This window comes from Chiloscyllium punctatum, chromosome 10 (genome assembly GCF_047496795.1).
Source record: "Chiloscyllium punctatum isolate Juve2018m chromosome 10, sChiPun1.3, whole genome shotgun sequence".
NCBI classification, from domain to species: Eukaryota; Metazoa; Chordata; class Chondrichthyes; order Orectolobiformes; family Hemiscylliidae; genus Chiloscyllium; species Chiloscyllium punctatum.
The window spans coordinates 121,079,286-121,098,890 of record NC_092748.1 but is presented as its reverse complement, the minus strand read 5'-3'; the positions used below and the strand labels follow the sequence as shown (position 1 = coordinate 121,098,890).

Genomic DNA, 19,605 nt, shown 5'->3' with positions numbered 1-19,605 from the left:
GGTCAGTGCTGAGGGAGTGCCGCACTGTCAGAGGATCAGTACTGAGGGAGTGCGACACTGTCAGAGGGTCAGTACTGAGGGAGTGCTGCACTGTCAGAGGGTCAGTACTGAGGGAGTGCCGCACTGTCGGAGGGTCAGTGCTGAGGGAGTGCCGCACTGTCAGAGGGTCAGTACTGAGGGAGTGCCGCACTGTCAGAGGGTCAGTGCTGAGGGAGTGCCGCACTGTCAGAGGGTCAGTGCTGAGGGAGTGCCGCACTGTCAGAGAGTCAGTACTGAGGGAGTGCTGCACTGTCAGAGGGTCAGTACTGAGGCAGTGGTGCACTTTCGGAGGGTCAGTACTGAGGGAGTGCCGCACTGTCAGAGGGTCTGTACTGAGGGAGTGGTGCACTTTCGGAGGGTCAGTACTGAGGGAGTGCCGCACTGTCGGAGGGTCAGTGCTGAGGGAGTGCCGCACTGTCAGAGGGTCAGTGCTGAGGGAGTGCTGCACTATCAGCGGGTCAGTACTGAGGGAGTGCTGCACTGTCAGAGGGTCAGTACTGAGGGAGTGCTGCACTGTCAGAGAGTCAGTACTGAGGGAGTGCCACACTTGCAGAGGATCAGTGCTGAGGGAGTGCTGCACTGTCAGAGGGTCAGTGCTGAGGGAGTGCCGCACTGTCAGAGGGTCAGTACCGAGGGAGTGCCGCACTGTCAGAGGGTCAGTACTGAGGGAGTGCTGCACTGTCGGATGATCAGTACTGAGGGAGTGCCGCACTGTCAGAGGGTCAGTACTGAGGGAGTGCTGCACTGTCAGAGGGTCAGTACTGAGGGAGTGCTGCACTGTCAGAGAGTCAGTACTGAGGGAGTGCCACACTTGCAGAGGATCAGTGCTGAGGGAGTGCCGCACTGTCAGAGGGTCAGTACTGAGGGAGTGCTGCACTGTCGGTGGGTCAGTACTGAGGGAGTGCTGCACTATCAGCGGGTCAGTGCTGAGGGAGTGCCGCACTATCAGAGGGTCAGTACTGAGGGAGTGCTGCACTGTCAGAGGGTCAGTACTGAGGGAGTGCTGCACTGTCAGAGAGTCAGTACTGAGGGAGTGCCACACTTGCAGAGGATCAGTGCTGAGGGAGTGCTGCACTGTCAGAGGGTCAGTACTGAGGGAGTGCTGCACTGTCGGTGGGTCAGTACTGAGGGAATGCCGCACTGTCAGAGGGTCAGTACTGAGGGAGTGCTGCACTGTCGGAGGGTCAGTACTGAGGGAGTGCGACACTGTCAGAGGGTCAGTACTGAGGGAGTGCTGCACTATCAGCGGGTCAGTGCTGAGGGAGTGCCGCACTGTCGGAGGGTCAGTACTGAGGGAGTGCTGCACTGTCAGAGGGTCAGTACTGAGGGAGTGCTGCACTGTCAGAGGGTCAGTGCTGAGGGAGTGCCGCACTGTCGGAGGGTCAGTGCTGAGGGAGTGCCACACTGTCGGAGGGTCAGTGCTGAGGGAATGCGACACTGTCAGAGGGTCAGTACTGAGGGAGTGCTGCACTGTCAGAGGGTCAGTGCTGAGGGAGTGCTGCACTGTCAGAGGGTCAGTGCTGAGGGAGTGCGACACTGTCAGAGGGTCAGTACTGAGAGAGTGCCGCACTGTCGGAGAATCAGTACTGAGGGAGTGCTGCACTGTCGGAGTGTCACACTGTCAGAAGTTCATTGCTGAGGGAGCGCCGTGCTATTGGAGGGAGTAAATTGAGTTGAAACCCCAGATGAATGTCAACACTTGCCCATGTTTTTGGAGTTGAAATCATAGAACCCCTACACTGTGGAAGCAGGCCATTTGATCCATCAAGTCCACACCAACCCACTGAATCACATCCTTCCCTACCTTATCCCTGCACTTCCCATGGCCAATCCCCCTAACCTGCACATCTTTGGACTGTGGGAGGAAACTGGAGCACCCGGAGGAAGCCCACGCAGACACGGGGAGAGTGTGCAAACTCCACACAGACAGTCGCCCGAGGCTGGAGTTGAACCTGGGCCCCTGGTGCTGTGAGGCAGCAGTGCTAACCACTGAGCTCCCATTCCTTCTCCCACGGGTTTGGGACCCCACTTATTCTGGGCCAACTTGTCACCCAAAATAAACATGATCAGAAACATATTATTGATATTGCAATATTGGTTTTGATTAAGGCACTTAAAATTCTGTGGCTTTTTGCAAATTCCCTGTTATCATCCTCAATGACCCAACACTGCCCTTCCCTGGACACTACAGGTTACTGCAGATCCACTACCTTCCACAGGGTACAGGGGAGAGTCGAGACACCGATATACACACACTCTTACAGTCCAAATAATTTACTCCAAGGCAGAGCTTGGGAATTATTGTTGTGAAGATGGAGCAGGTTCATGTTTTAATGAGGGCACATGGGTTCAAACAGCTTCCATTTCCGCTCCTATCCCTCCTAACCCTCATTAAGGAGTGAGGGTAGAGGGGGCTGGAGGAGGGTGATGGGGTCACTGTGTTAAAGGGTGCACCCTCAGTGAGAATACAAGGGGAAACGTTTCCCACATAGAGAGGGACAGGGTCAGGGACAGAGAGAGGGACAGGGACAGAGACAGGGTCAGGGACAGAAATAGGGTCAGGGACAGGGACAGGGTCAGGGACAGGGACAGAGTCAGGGTCAGGGACAGGGACATGGACAGGGTCAGGGACATGGACAGGGTCAGGGACAGGGTCAGGGACAGGGACAGGGACAGGGACAGGGTCAGGGACAGGGTCAGGGACAGAGACAGGGACAGAGACAGGGACAGAGACAGGGACAGGGACAGGGACAGGGACAGGGACAGGGACAGAGACAGGGACAGGGACAGGGACAGGGACAGGGACAGGGTCAGAGATAGGGTCAGGGACAGGGACAGGGTCAGGGACAGAGACAGGGACAGAGACAGGGACAGGGACAGGGACAGGGACAGGGACAGGGACAGGGACAGGGACAGGGTCAGAGATAGGGTCAGGGACAGGGACAGGGTCAGGGTCAGGGACAGGGACAGGGACAGGGACAGGGACAGGGACAGAGACAGGGACAGAGACAGGGACAGGGACAGGGACAGGGACAGGGACAGGGACAGGGACAGGGACAGGGTCAGAGATAGGGTCAGGGACAGGGACAGGGTCAGGGTCAGGGACAGGGACAGGGACAGGGACAGGGACAGGGACAGAGACAGGGACAGGGACAGAGACAGGGACAGGGACAGGGACAGAGACAGAGACAGGGACAGGGACAGGGACAGGGACAGGGACAGGGTCAGGGTCAGGGACAGAGACAGGGACAGGGACAGGGACAGGGACAGAGACAGGGACAGAGACAGAGACAGGGACAGAGACAGGGACAGGGACAGGGACAGGGACAGAGACAGGGACAGAGACAGAGACAGGGACAGGGACAGAGACAGAGACAGGGACAGGGACAGGTACAGGGTCAGGGACAGGGAGAGAGACGGGGGAGAGTTTGGTAAGTTGGGAGGAGCTGTTTCAGTACTGACTGGGCAGACAGCTGGTTGGAGAGATTCCAACATGGAGCCCTGGGAAAGGTAATTAAAAGGTGAAAGGTTTTATTGAGGAAAGGAAATTAAAAATGCAATGGAGGTTCGTGTGTAGGGAATGTTCATTGCTGAGGACTCTCTCTCTCACACCAGCTCGATCACACTCACTCACACTCACACTCACTCTCTGGAACACACTCACATTCACTCTCCGGAACACACTCACACTCCGGAACACACTCACACTCACTCTCTGGAACACACTCACATTCACTCTCCGGAACACACTCACACTCACTCTCCGGAACACACTCACACTCACACTCACTCTCCGGAACACACTCACTCTCCGGAACACACTCACACTCCGGAACACACTCACACTCACTCTCTGGAACACACTCACATTCACTCTCCGGAACACACTCACACTCCGGAACACACTCACACTCACTCTCCGGAACACACTCACTCTCCGGAACACACTCACACTCACACTCACACTCCGGAAGACACTCACACTCACACTCACTCTCCGGAACACACTCACACTCCGGAACACACTCACACTCACTCTCCGGAACACACTCACACTCACACTCACTCTCCGGAACACACTCACACTCACTCTCCGGAACACACTCACACTCCGGAACACACTCACACTCACTCTCCGGAACACACTCACACTCACACTCACTCTCCGGAACACACTCACACTCCGGAACACACTCACACTCACTCTCCGGAACACACTCACACTCCGGAACACACTCACACTCACACTCACTCTCCGGAACACACTCACACTCACTCTCCGGAACACACTCACACTTCGGAACACACTCACACTCACACTCACTCTCCGGAACACACTCACTCTCCGGAACACACTCACACTCACACTCCCACTCCGGAACACACTCACACTCACACTCACTCTCCGGAACACACTCACACTCACTCTCCGGAACACACTCACACTCCGGAACACACTCACACTCACACTCACTCTCCGGAACACACTCACTCTCCGGAACACACTCACTCTCCGGAACACACTCACACTCACACTCACTCTCCGGAACACACTCACTCTCCGGAACACACTCACACTCACACTCACACTCCGGAAGACACTCACACTCACACTCACTCTCCGGAACACACTCACACTCCGGAACACACTCACACTCACACTCCGGAACACACTCACACTCACACTCACTCTCCGGAACACACTCACACTCCGGAACACACTCACACTCACTCTCCGGAACACACTCACACTCCGGAACACACTCACACTCACACTCACTCTCCGGAACACACTCACACTCACTCTCCGGAACACACTCACTCTCCGGAACACACTCACACTCACACTCACACTCCGGAACACACTCACACTCACACTCACTCTCCGGAACACACTCACACTCCGGAACACACTCACACTCACTCTCTGGAACACACTCACATTCACTCTCCGGAACACACTCACACTCCGGAACACACTCACACTCACTCTCCGGAACACACTCACTCTCCGGAACACACTCACACTCACACTCACACTCCGGAAGACACTCACACTCACATTCACTCTCCGGAACACACTCACACTCCGGAACACACTCACACTCACTCTCCGGAACACACTCACACTCACACTCACTCTCCGGAACACACTCACACTCCGGAACACACTCACACTCACTCTCCGGAACACACTCACACTCCGGAACACACTCACACTCACACTCACTCTCCGGAACACACTCACACTCACTCTCCGGAACACACTCACACTTCGGAACACACTCACACTCACACTCACTCTCCGGAACACACTCACTCTCCGGAACACACTCACACTCACACTCCCACTCCGGAACACACTCACACTCACTCTCCGGAACACACTCACACTCACTCTCCGGAACACACTCACACTCCGGAACACACTCACACTCACACTCACTCTCCGGAACACACTCACTCTCCGGAACACACTCACTCTCCGGAACACACTCACACTCACACTCACTCTCCGGAACACACTCACTCTCCGGAACACACTCACACTCACACTCACACTCCGGAAGACACTCACACTCACACTCACTCTCCGGAACACACTCACACTCCGGAACACACTCACACTCACACTCCGGAACACACTCACACTCACACTCACTCTCCGGAACACACTCACACTCCGGAACACACTCACACTCACTCTCCGGAACACACTCACACTCCGGAACACACTCACACTCACACTCACTCTCCGGAACACACTCACACTCACTCTCCGGAACACACTCACTCTCCGGAACACACTCACACTCACACTCACTCTCCGGAACACACTCACACTCCGGAACACACTCACACTCACTCTCTGGAACACACTCACATTCACTCTCCGGAACACACTCACACTCCGGAACACACTCACACTCACTCTCCGGAACACACTCACTCTCCGGAACACATTCACACTCACACTCACACTCCGGAGGACACTCACACTCACACTCACTCTCCGGAACACACTCACACTCCGGAACACACTCACACTCACTCTCCGGAACACACTCACACTCACACTCACTCTCCGGAACACACTCACACTCCGGAACACACTCACATTCACTCTCCGGAACACACTCACACTCCGGAACACACTCACACTCACTCTCCGGAACACACTCACTCTCCGGAACACATTCACACTCACACTCACACTCCGGAGGACACTCACACTCACACTCACTCTCCGGAACACACTCACACTCCGGAACACACTCACACTCACTCTCCGGAACACACTCACACTCACACTCACTCTCCGGAACACACTCACACTCCGGAACACACTCACACTCACTCTCCGGAACACACTCACACTCCGGAACACACTCACACTCACACTCACTCTCCGGAACACACTCACACTCACACTCCGGAACACACTCACACTACGGAACACACTCACACTCACACTCACTCTCCGGAACACACTCACTCTCCGGAACACACTCACACTCACACTCCCACTCCGGAACACACTCACACTCACACTCACTCTCCGGAACACACTCACACTCACTCTCCGGAACACACTCACACTCCGGAACACACTCACTCTCCGGAACACACTCACACTCACACTCACTCTCCGGAACACACTCACTCTCCGGAACACACTCACACTCACACTCACTCTCCGGAACACACTCACTCTCCGGAACACACTCACACTCACACTCACACTCCGGAAGACACTCACACTCACACTCACTCTCCGGAACACACTCACACTCCGGAACACACTCACACTCACACTCCGGAACACACTCACACTCACACTCACTCTCCGGAACACACTCACACTCCGGAACACACTCACACTCACTCTCCGGAACACACTCACACTCCGGAACACACTCACACTCACACTCACTCTCCGGAACAGACTCACACTCACTCTCCGGAACACACTCACACTCCGGAACACACTCACACTCACACTCACTCTCCGGAACACACTCACTCTCCGGAACACACTCACTCTCCGGAACACACTCACACTCACTCTCCGGAACATACTCACTCTCCGGAACACACTCACACTCACATTCACTCTCCGGAACACACTCACACTCACACTCACACTCCGGAACACACTCACACTCACACTCACTCTCCGGAACACACTCACACTCCGGAACACACTCACACTCACTCTCCGGAACACACTCACTCTCCGGAACACACTCACACTCACACTCCGGAAGACACTCACACTCACACTCACTCTCCGGAACACACTCACACTCCGGAACACACTCACACTCACACTCACTCTCCGGAACACACTCACACTCCGGAACACACTCACACTCACTCTCCGGAACACACTCACACTCCGGAACACACTCACACTCACACTCACTCTCCGGAACACACTCACACTCCGGAACACACTCACACTCACTCTCCGGAACACACTCACACTCCGGAACACACTCACACTCACACTCACTCTCCGGAACACACTCACTCTCCGGAACACACTCACACTCACTCTCCGGAACACACTCACTCTCCGGAACACACTCACACTCACACTCCGGAAGACACTCACTCTCCGGAACACACTCACCCACTGTCACAGTCACACCCTCACTCTGTCTTCGACTCATTGACTCTCACACGTTAGCTCACATTGACTCTCTCTCACACACTGACACTCATACCATCAGTATCACACACTCACACCCTCATTCTCACACACTATGTCTCTGACTCTCACACGTTAGTTTGTCCCCTGACCCTCCATCTCCCATTTTCTCTATCTGTCCCCGGACACTGTGTGGATAGTCTCAGTTTGAGAATTGCCTTTCTGTTCTCTCGGGTTTTGTTGACACTGTCACCAGGGGCAGAGGGACAGGCTCTGGCTGGGTTTATCACCAGAGATTTCAGCATCATACCCTCCACCCTAAGGATCACACCGCCATCCCCCACCACACCTCCACACACCCCCAACAGATTGGGAAAAGATATTGTTCCTGGTGCGCCCACTCCAGGCAGAGTGAAAACTCCACAGTTCAGTTGAGTTTCCTGTGAATTTCTCCCTGGATAGTTAGCAGTGGGACCTGGGAGGGGAGGGAGAGGGTTAATTCCTGAGACAGCTGCCCAGTGTATCCTCAGGACACTGTGGAGCCCAGTGTTGGAGTCTTGCTGTGCCCTGCCCTGCCCTTTCTCACCGGTCGACAGCATCCAGTGGGCGGCCATGCCCCCCGAAGCCGCAGTAACATCCGTAATCGAAGTAATCAAGGCGGGAGAGCCAGCGGCCCCCACCCACACGGCACTCGATCATCGTACCCAGCTGGTCCAGATGCCTCTTCCAGCGTCGGTCAGCGGTGGTCAGCAACAGACCTACAGGAGACACACACATACACACACACACCCTTACTGTCACAGCTTCATCACACTCTGGTTAGGCCACACTGAGAGTATTGTGTTCAAGTCCGGTCGCCACATCACAGGAAGGATAGGGAGGCTTTGGAGAGGGTGCAAAGAGGTTTCCCAGGATGCTGCCTGGATTAGGGGGTATGAGCTACAAGGAGAGGCTGGAAAAACTCAGGCTGCTTTCTCTGGAGCAGCGGAGACTGAGGGGAGACTTGACAGAAGTTTATAAATATATTGAGATGCATAGATAGGGTTGATGGTCAGAATCTTTTTCCCAGAGCTGAGATGTCTAACACTAAGAGGCGTACGTTTAAGATGAGGGGGGAAAGGTCAAAGGAGATGTGAGGGGGAAAGTTTTTTTACACAGAGAGGGGCGGGAGTCTGGAATGTGCTGCCAAGGGGGTGGTAGTTTGGGCAGATATGATTGGGGCATTTAAGGGGCTTTTAGATAAAAATATGGATATCCAAGGAATGGAGGGATATGGACCAAGAGCAGGCAGAAGGAATTAGTTTAATTTGACATCATGTTCGGCACAAGATGGTGGGCTGAAGGGTCTGTTCCTGTGCTGTACTGTCTATATCTGTTAGAGGGTGGGAGAGAGAGAGAGAGAGAGACAGAACGAGAGATGTGGGGAGGAGAGAGAGAGAGATGGAGACAGAAGGAGGGAGACAGAGAAAGAGAGAGAGAGAGAGAGAGAGAGCAACAGATGAGGGGGGGGGGGGAGAAAGGGAGGGACAAATAGGGAAAGAGACCCATAGAGAGTCCACAAAACAGTTTTCTTATTCAGATACTGATGTACCTACTAGAGAAAGAGCAAAACATGACTTTGTCTTGGGAAATGAGGCAGGGCAGGTGACTGAGATGTCAGTGGGAGACTACAGTGACCATAATTCTATTCATTTTAAAAAGTGATGAGAGACAATAGACAGGATCTAAAAGTTAAAGTTCTAAAGTAGAGGGAGACCAAAGTTGACGGTAATTGGCAAGAACTGTCAAAAGTTGATTGGAGGCAGATATTCGCAGGTAAAGGGAGGGCTGGAAGCTTTCAAAAATGAGATAACGAGATACCAGAGACTGTACATTTCTATAAGGGTTAAAGGCAAGGCTGGTGGGTATAGGGAATGCTGGATGGCCAGAGAAAATGAGGGCTTGGTCAAGAAAAAGAAGGAAGCATATGTCAGGTACAGACAGGAGAAATTGAATGAATCCCTAGAACAGTATAAAGATAACAGGAGTATACTTAAGAGGGAAATCAGGAAGGGCAAAAAGGGGACATGAGATAGCCTTGGCAGATAGGGTTAAGGAAAATCCAAAGGGACTCTACAAATACATTGAGGATGAAAGGTTTAATGGGGAGAGAATAGAACCCCTTAAAGATCAGCAAGGCCATCTATGTGTGGAACTGCAGGAGATGGGGGAGATGCTAAATTAATATTTTGCATCAGTGTTTACTGTGGAGAACGATACAGAAGCTAAAGAATTTGGAGAAATGAATAGTGGTATATTTTAAAATGTCCATATTACAGAGGAGGAGGTGTTGGATGTCTTAAAATGCACAAAGTTGGATAAATCCCCAGGACCTGATCAGGTGTACCCGAGAACTCTGTGGGAAGCTAGAGAAGTGATTGCTGGGCCTCTTGCTGAGATATTTGTACCATCGATAGTCACAGGTGAGGTGCCAGAAGACTGGAGATTGGCAAACGAGATGCCACTGTTTAAGAAGGGTGGTAAAGACAAGCCAGGGAACTATACACCGGTGAGCCTGACCTCGGTGGTGGGCAAGTTGTTGGAGGGAATCCTGAGGGACAGGATTGATATGCATTTGGAGAGGCAGGGTCTGATTAGGGATAGTCAGCATAGCTTTGTGCGTGGGAAATCATACCTCATGGACTTAAATTTTTTAGTTAAAAATCACCCCACACCAGGTTATAGTCCAACAGGTTTAATTGGAATCACTAGCTTTCGGAGCGCTGCTCCTTTGTCAGGTGATTGTGCCTGATGAATCACCTGATGAAGGAGTAACGCTCCGAAAGCTAGTGTTTCCAAATAAACCTGTTGGACTATAACCTGGTGTTGTGTGATTTTTAACTTTGTACACCCCGGCCCAACACCGACGTCTCCAAACCAAGACTTAAATTTTTGAAGAAGTAACAAAGAGGATTGATGAGGGCAGAGCAGTAGATGTGATCTATACGGACTTCAGTCAGGTGTTCGACAAGGTTCCTCATGGGAGACTGGCGAGCAAGGTTAGATCTCACGGACTGAAACCAATAAAGGCTGGCGATTGCTGGCGGGGTGGGGGGCGGGGGGGGGTGAGGGGTGGGGGGGGTGGGGGGCGAGGGGGGTAGGGGGGGTGAAGGGGTGTGGATTGTGGTGGTGGTGGAGGTGTAGAGTGCTGGTACAGAAAAGATATTGATAGTTCAGATTATGTGACCCCCCTCAGCTCCAGCAAAAATGCTGCCCCCTCCTCACTTCACATCAGCTCCGATCACGTGGACTCGAAACATGAACGGGCTCTCTCTCCCTGGATGCTGCCTGAGCCGCTGCAATCTCCAGCATTGGTTGTTTTCAGTACAGATTCCAGCATCTGCAGTAATTTGTTCCTACATTAGATCACATGGAATCCAGAGGGAGATAGCCAATTGGATAGACAACCGGCTCAAAGGTAGAAGACAGAGGGTGGTGGTGGAGGGTTGTTTTTCAGACTGGAGGCCTGTGACCAGTGGAGTGCCACAAGGATCGGTGCGGGGCCCTCTATTTTTCATCATTTATATAAATAATTTGGATGTGAGCATAAGAGGTAAGTAAGTTAGTAAGTTTGCAGATGACACCAAAATTGGAGGTGTAGTGGGCAGTGAAGAAGGTTACCTCAGATTACAACAGGATCTGGACCAGATGGGCCAATGGGCTGAGAAGTGGCAGATGGAGTTCTGGTTTCCCTGCTATAAGAAGGATGTTGTGAAACTTGAAAGGGTTCAGAAAAGATTTACAAGGAGGTTGCCAGTGTTGGAGGGTTTGAGCTATAGGAAGAGGCCAAATAGGCTGGGGTTATTTTCCCTGGAGTGTCAGAGGCTGAGGGGTGACCTTATAGAGGTTTATAAAATCAAAGAACAAAGAAAATTTACAGCCCAGGAACAGGCCCTTCGGCCCTCCAAGCCTGAGCCGATCCAAATGTACTGTCTAAACCTGTCAGTCAATTCCTAACCATCTGTATCCCTCTGCTCCCCACCTACTCATGCATCTGTACAGACGCATCTTAAATGAATCTACCGTGCCTGCCTCTACCACCTCTGCTGGCAACGCATTTCAGACACCCCCCACCCTCTGTGTGAAGTACTTGCCGCGTGTATCTCCCTTAAACTTTCCACCTCTCACCTTGAAAGTGTGACCTCTCGTTATTGAATCCTTCACTCTGGGAAAAAGCTCATCTCTATCCACCCTGTCTATACCCTTCATGATTTTGTAAACCTCAATCAGGCCCCCCCTCAATCTCCTTTTTTCTAATGAAAACAAACCTAACCTACTCAACCTCTCTTCATAGCTAGCACCTTCCATACCAGGCAACATCCTCGTAAATCTTCTCTGCACCCTCTCCAAAGCGTCCACATCCTTTTGGTAATGTGGCGACCAGAACTGTACACAGTTTTCTAAATGTGGCCAAACCAATGTCTTGTACAATGTTAACATGACTTACCAACTCTTATACTCAATACCCCGTCCAATGAAGGTAAGCATACCATATGCCTTCTTGACCACTCTATCCACCTGTGCAGCAACCTTCAGGGTACAATGGACCTGCACTCCCAGATCTCTCTGCTCATTGACTTTTCCCAACACTCTTCCATTCATTGTATAATTCGTTCTAGAATTAGTCTTGCCTAAATGCATCACCTCACATTTGTCTGGGTTGAAATCCATCTGCCACTTTTCCGCCCAACTCTCCAGTCGATCTATATCCTCCTGTATTCTCTGACAGTCCCTTATGCTTTCTGCTACTACACCAATCTTTGTGTCATCTGCAAACTTGCTGATCATACCAACAGTGCCCTCTTCCAGATCATTTATGTATGTCACAAACAACAGTGGCCCCAACACTGACCCCTGTGGGACACCACTGGTCACCCTTCTCCATTTTGAGAAACTCCCTTCAACTACTACTCTCTGTCTCCTGTTGCTCAACCAGTTCTTTATCCATCTGCTAGAACACCCTGCATACCACGTGACTTCACTTTCTCCATTAGTCTACAATGGGGTACCTTATCAAACGCCTTACTAAAGTCCACGTATATGACATCAACAGCCCTTCCTTCATTTATCAACTTGGTCACTTCCTCAAAGAACTCTGTTAAGTTGGTAAGACACGGTCTCCCCTGGACAAAACCATGTTGGCCATCACCAATAAGCTCATTCCATTCCAAATATAAATAAATCCTATCCCTCAGTACCTTCTCCAGCAACTTTCCCACCACCGATGTCAGGCTCACTGGTCTGTAGTTACCCGGAATATCCCTACTACTCTTCTTGTACAGGGGACAACATGAACAACCCTCCAGTCCTCCAGCACCTCACCTGTATTTAAGGATGCCACAAAGATATCTGTCAGGGCCCCAGCTATTTCCTCTCTCACCTCCCTCAGCAACTTGGGATCGATCCCCTCCGGTCCTGGGGATTTATCCACCTTAATAACCTCTAGCCTTGCCAACACACCTTCCCTACGTATGTCACCGTGATCCAGACTAATCAAACTTTCATCTCTAATCTCACCATCCACCATGTCCCTCTCCTCAGTGAACACTGATGCAAAGTAATCATTCAGAATCTCACCCATTCTCTCAGGTTTGACACACAGCCTTCCTTCGTTATCCTTTAGTGGACCAATCCTTTCTCTACTTACCCACTTGCTTTGTATATAAGAATAAAAGACTTTGGGATTCTCCTTAATTCTGCTCACTAATCGTGGGGAGTATGGATAGGGTAAACAGACAGGGTCTATTCCCAGGGTGGAGGAGTCCAGAACTAGAGGGGTGAGAGGGGTTTAGGGTGAGAGGGGTTTAGGGTGAGGGGGGTTTAGGGTGAGAGGGGTTTAGGGTGAGAGGGGAAAGAATTGAAAGGGAGCTGAGGGGCAATGTTTTCACGCAGAGGGTGGTACGTGTATGGAATGAGCTGCCAGAGGATGTGGTAGAGGCTGGTACAATTGCAACATTTAAGAGGCATCTCGATGGGTATATGAATAGGAAGGGTTTGGAGGGATATGGGCTGGGTGGTGGCAGGTGGGACTAGATTGGGCCGAAGGGTCTGTTGCTGTGCTATACATCTCTATGACTCTATACACACAGAAAGAGAGAGAGAGACACACACACATGGGGGTGACAGGGGGAGACAGAGAGAGAGACACACACATGGGGGTGACAGGGGGAGACAGGGAGAGAGAGACACACACATGGGGGTGTCAGGGGGAGACAGGGAGAGAGAGACACACACACATGGGGGAGACAGGGGGAGACAGAGAGAGAGACACACACACATGGGGGTGTCAGGGGGAGACAGAGAGAGAGAGAGACACACATGGGGGTGACAGGGGGAGACAGAGAGAGAGACACACACACACATGGGGGTGACAGGGGGAGACAGAGAGAGAGACACACACACATGGGGGTGACAGGGGGAGACAGAGAGAGAGACACACACACATGGGGGTGACGGGGGAGACAGAGAGAGAGAGACACACACACACATGGGGGTGACAGGGGGAGACAGAGAGAGAGACACACACACACACATGGGGGTGTCAGGGGGAGACAGAGAGAGAGACACACACACACATGAGGGTGACAGGGGGAGACAGAGAGAGAGACACACATGGGGGTGACGGGGGAGACAGAGAGAGAGACACACACATGGGGGTGACGGGGGAGACAGAGAGAGAGACACACACATGGGGGTGTCGGGGGAGACAGAGAGAGAGACACACACACATGGGGGTGACAGGGGGAGACAGAGAGAGAGACACACACACACACATGGGGGTGTCAAGGGGAGACAGAGAGAGAGACACACACACATGAGGGTGACAGGGGGAGACAGGGAAAGAGAGACACACACATGGGGGTGTCAGGGGGAGACAGGGAGAGAGAGAGACACACACACATGGGGGTGACAGGGGTAGACAGGGAGAGAGACACACACACACATGGGGGTGACGGGGGAGACAGAGAGAGAGACACACACACATGGGGGTGACGGGGGAGACAGAGAGAGACACACACACACACACATGGGGGTGACAGGGGGAGACAGAGAGAGAGACACACACACACACACATGGGGGTGTCAGGGGGAGACAGAGAGAGAGAGACACACACATGGGGGTGTCGGGGGAGACAGAGAGAGAGACACACACACATGGGGGTGACAGGGGGAGACAGAGAGAGAGACACACACACACACATGGGGGTGTCAGGGGGAGACAGAGAGAGAGAGACACACACATGGGGGTGACAGGGGTAGACAGGGAGAGAGAGACACACACACATGGGGGTGACAGGGGGAGACAGAGAGAGAGACACACACACACACACATGGGGGTGACAGGGGTAGACAGGGAGAGAGACACACATACACATGGGGGTGACAGGGGGAGACAGAGAGAGAGACACACACACACACACATGGGGGTGACAGGGGTAGACAGGGAGAGAGACACACACACACATGGGGGTGACGGGGGAGACAGAGAGAGAGACACACACACATGGGGGTGACGGGGGAGACAGAGAGAGAGACACACACACACACATGGGGGTGACAGGGGGAGACAGAGAGAGAGACACACACACACACATGGGGGTGACGGGGGAGACAGACAGAGAGAGACACACACATGGGGGTGTCAGGGGGAGATAGGGAGAGACACACACACACACATGGGGGTGACAGGGGGAGACAGAGAGAGAGACACACACATGGGGGTGACAGGGGGAGACAGAGAGAGAGACACACACACATGAGGGTGACAGGGGGAGACAGGGAAAGAGAGACACACACATGGGGGTGTCAAGGGAGACAGGGAGAGAGAGAGATACACACAGATGGGGGTGACAGGGGGAGACAGAGAGAGACACACACACATGGGGGTGACAGGGGGAGACAGAGAGAGAGAGACACACACATGGGGGTGACAGGGGGAGACAGGGAGAGAGAGAGACACACACACATGGGGGTGACAGGGGGAGACAGAGAGAGAGACACACACATGGGGGTGACAGGGGGAGACAGAGAGAGAGACACACACATGGGGGTGACAGGGGGAGACAGAGAGAGAGACACACACACATGGGGGTGACAGGGGGAGACAGAGAGAGAGACACACACATGGGGGTGACAGGGGGAGACAGAGAGAGAGACACACACATGGGGGTGACAGGGGGAGACAGAGAGAGAGACACACACACACATGGGGGTGACAGGGGGAGACAGAGAGACACACACACACACACATGGGGGTGACAGGGGGAGACAGAGAGAGAGACACACACATGGGGGTGACAGGGGGAGACAGAGAGAGAGACACACACACATGAGGGTGACAGGGGGAGACAGGGAAAGAGAGACACACACATGGGGGTGTCAGGGGGAGACAGGGAGAGAGAGAGACACACACACATGGGGGTGACAGGGGGAGACAGAGAGAGAGACACACACATGGGGGTGACAGGGGGAGACAGGGAGAGAGAGAGACACACACACATGGGGGTGACAGGGGGAGACAGAGAGGGAGAGACACACACACACATGGGGGTGTCGGGGGAGACAGAGAGAGAGAGACACACACACATGGGGGTGACAGGGGGAGACAGAGAGAGAGACACACACACATATGAGGGTGTCAGGGGGAGACAGAGAGGGAGAGAGACACACACATGGGGGTGTCAGGGGGAGACAGGGAGAGAGACACACACACATGGGGGTGACAGGGGTAGACAGGGAGAGAGAGAGACACACACACATGGGGGTGACAGGGGGAGACAGAGAGGGAGAGACACACACACACATGGGGGTGTCGGGGGAGACAGAGAGAGAGAGACACACACACATGGGGGTGACGGGGGAGACAGAGAGAGAGAGACACACACACATGAGGGTGACAGGGGGAGACAGGGAAAGAGAGACACACACATGGGGGTGTCAGGGGGAGACAGGGAGAGAGAGAGACACACACACATGGGGGTGACAGGGGGAGACAGAGAGAGAGACACACACATGGGGGTGACAGGGGGAGACAGGGAGAGAGAGAGACACACACACATGGGGGTGACAGGGGGAGACAGAGAGGGAGAGACACACACACACATGGGGGTGTCGGGGGAGACAGAGAGAGAGAGACACACACACATGGGGGTGACAGGGGGAGACAGAGAGAGAGACACACACACATATGGGGGTGTCAGGGGGAGACAGAGAGGGAGAGAGACACACACATGGGGGTGTCAGGGGGAGACAGGGAGAGAGACACACACACATGGGGGTGACAGGGGTAGACAGGGAGAGAGAGACACACACACATGGGGGTGACAGGGGGAGACAGAGGGAGAGACACACACACACACATGGGGGTGACAGGGGTAGACAGGGAGAGAGAGACACACACACACATGGGGGTGACAGGGGGAGACAGAGAGAGAGACACACACACACATGGGGGTGACAGGGGGAGACAGAGAGAGAGAGACACACACACACCTGGGGGTGACAGGGGGAGACAGGGAGAGAGAGACACACACACACATGGGGGTGACAGGGGGAGACAGAGAGAGAGAGACACACACACATGGGAGTGACGGGGGGAGATAGACAGAGAGAGACACACACATGGGGGTGTCAGGGGGAGACAGAGAGAGAGACACACACACACATGGGGGTGACAGGGGGAGACAGAGAGAGAGAGACACACACATGGGGGTGACAGGGGGAGACAGAGAGAGAGACACACACACATGGGGGTGACAGGGGGAGACAGAGAGACACACACACACATGGGGGTGACAGGGGGAGACAGAGAGACACACACACACATGGGGGTGACAGGGGGAGACAGAGAGAGAGACACACACACATGGGGGTGTCAGGGGGAGACAGAGAGAGAGACACACACACACATGGGGGTGACAGGGGGAGACAGAGAGAGAGAGACACACACACACACATGGGGGTGTCAGGGGGAGACAGAGAGAGAGACACACACACACATGGGGGTGACAGGGGGAGACAGAGAGAGAGAGACACACACACACACACACACACATGGGGGTGTCAGGGGGAGACAGAGAGAGAGAGACACACACATGGGGGTGTCAGGGGGAGACAGAGAGAGAGACACACACACATGGGGGTGTCAGGGGGAGACAGAGAGAGAGAGACACACACATGGGGGTGTCAGGGGGAGACAGAGAGAGAGACACACACACATGGGGGTGTCAGGGGGAGACAGAGAGAGAAAAATATAGAGAGGGAGACAGAGAGAAACAGAAAGATGGAAAGATCCAGACAGATAGAGAGAAAGACAGAGTGGGAGACAGAGACAGAAGGAGACAGAGAAATATAGAGAGAGAGACTGATATCAAGGGACTATAGGAGAGTGTGTGATAGAGAGAGGTAGGGAGACACACACATAAGAAGCACAAGGTTAAAGAGAGAAAGAAGCAGCAAATGAACATGATTTAGTTTCTTGCTGGTGTCTATCTTTTCTCTGCTCCTGTTGCCAGCTGGGAGCTATTTGATACGATGGTCACTTGGTAACTGTACACACTGGCAGTGGGGAAGCTGTCTCAATCTATCAAAGGCACGCTGCTGACTGACAGAGACGGGGACGGGGATGGGGACGGGGATGGGGACGGGGACGGGGACGGGGACGGGGATGGGGATGGGGACGGGGACGGGGATGGGGACGGGGATGGGGAGAGAGCTGCCAACGTCTCCCATTGTCCAGTGCCTCAGTGATATGTTTCTGAAGGTGGTGGAGCAGCCAGCCGGGGTCAGTACAGATCAATGCCCACATAAGGGCAGTTAGACACAGCAGGAGTTAGAGAATGGCAGCTGTGTATCACTGTACCCCCTTTCCTTACTCAGGGAAATCCCGAGGTGTCATTTTGGCAGCATTGTTCACAACCTCCACCAGGAGGCAGTCCACAGGCTGTGAAAGATTTGAAGGATGAGGTTGGATTATTGAAAACACAGTAGCCAATTGACGCACAGCAAGATCCAACAAAATGCAGTGCCTAGATCATCCATTGGTGGACGGCACGGTGGCACAGTGGTTAGCACTACTGCCTCACAGCGCCAGTGACCCGGGTTCAATTCCCGCCTCTGGCGAATGTGGAGCTTGAACATTCTCCCAGTGTCTGTGTGGGTTTCCTCCCACAGTCCAAAGATGTGCAGGTTAGGTGAATTGGCCATGCTAAATTGCCCGTAGTGTTAGGTAAGGTGTAGGGGTACGGGGTTGTGCTTCGGCGGGTTGGTGTGGACTTGTTGGGCCGAAGGGCCTGTTTCCACACTGTAGGGAATCTAATCTAATCTAATTATAAGTGCAGCTGTAAACACAATATTACATTGGACCCAATAGGAAGCAGATTGTGAGGAAGTATATGGTGCAGGGAGTGTAGGGGTGGGCTGTAGGGGCCAATCCAACTGCAATGTTAAACAATTGAAAAGACAACATTCACCCCCAACACTGGAGAGATCCTTCATCACTGACAGCAGTCCCTTTCTCAATCAATCCTTTCAGGTAATAGGCCGGTAGTGTGAGCAGACAGCCTTGTCATTGATAGCCACACTGTGGGATTGCATTTAACATCCAGTGAATGTAGCCTGGGTCAGGGCTCCTTCTCTGAGGGACATGTATACATCTGTGACCAGCACACTGCCAGTCCCCTGCTCAATCCCACCGCAATAACAGCCAAACTCAAACTGCAGAACAAGGCTCACTTCACCCAATATACAATCACACACTCACACACACACTCTCTCTCACTCACATACACACACATTCTCTCACTCACATACACACACATTCTCTCACTCACATACACACTCTCTCACACACACACACTCACATACACACACTC

General features: G+C 53.2%; 1 protein-coding gene across 1 annotated transcript in view; it reads right to left on the bottom strand.

Moving 5' to 3' along the window:
- Window positions 1-19,605, bottom strand: part of LOC140481829 (basic phospholipase A2 PA-12C-like) — a 31,053-nt gene that overhangs the window by 7,555 nt on the left and 3,893 nt on the right. Inside the window, exon 2 of the mRNA XM_072578356.1 lies at window positions 8,280-8,451. Within this exon, the coding sequence (XP_072434457.1) occupies window positions 8,280-8,451 (172 nt within the window). The remainder of the gene's footprint in view (window positions 1-8,279; window positions 8,452-19,605) is intronic.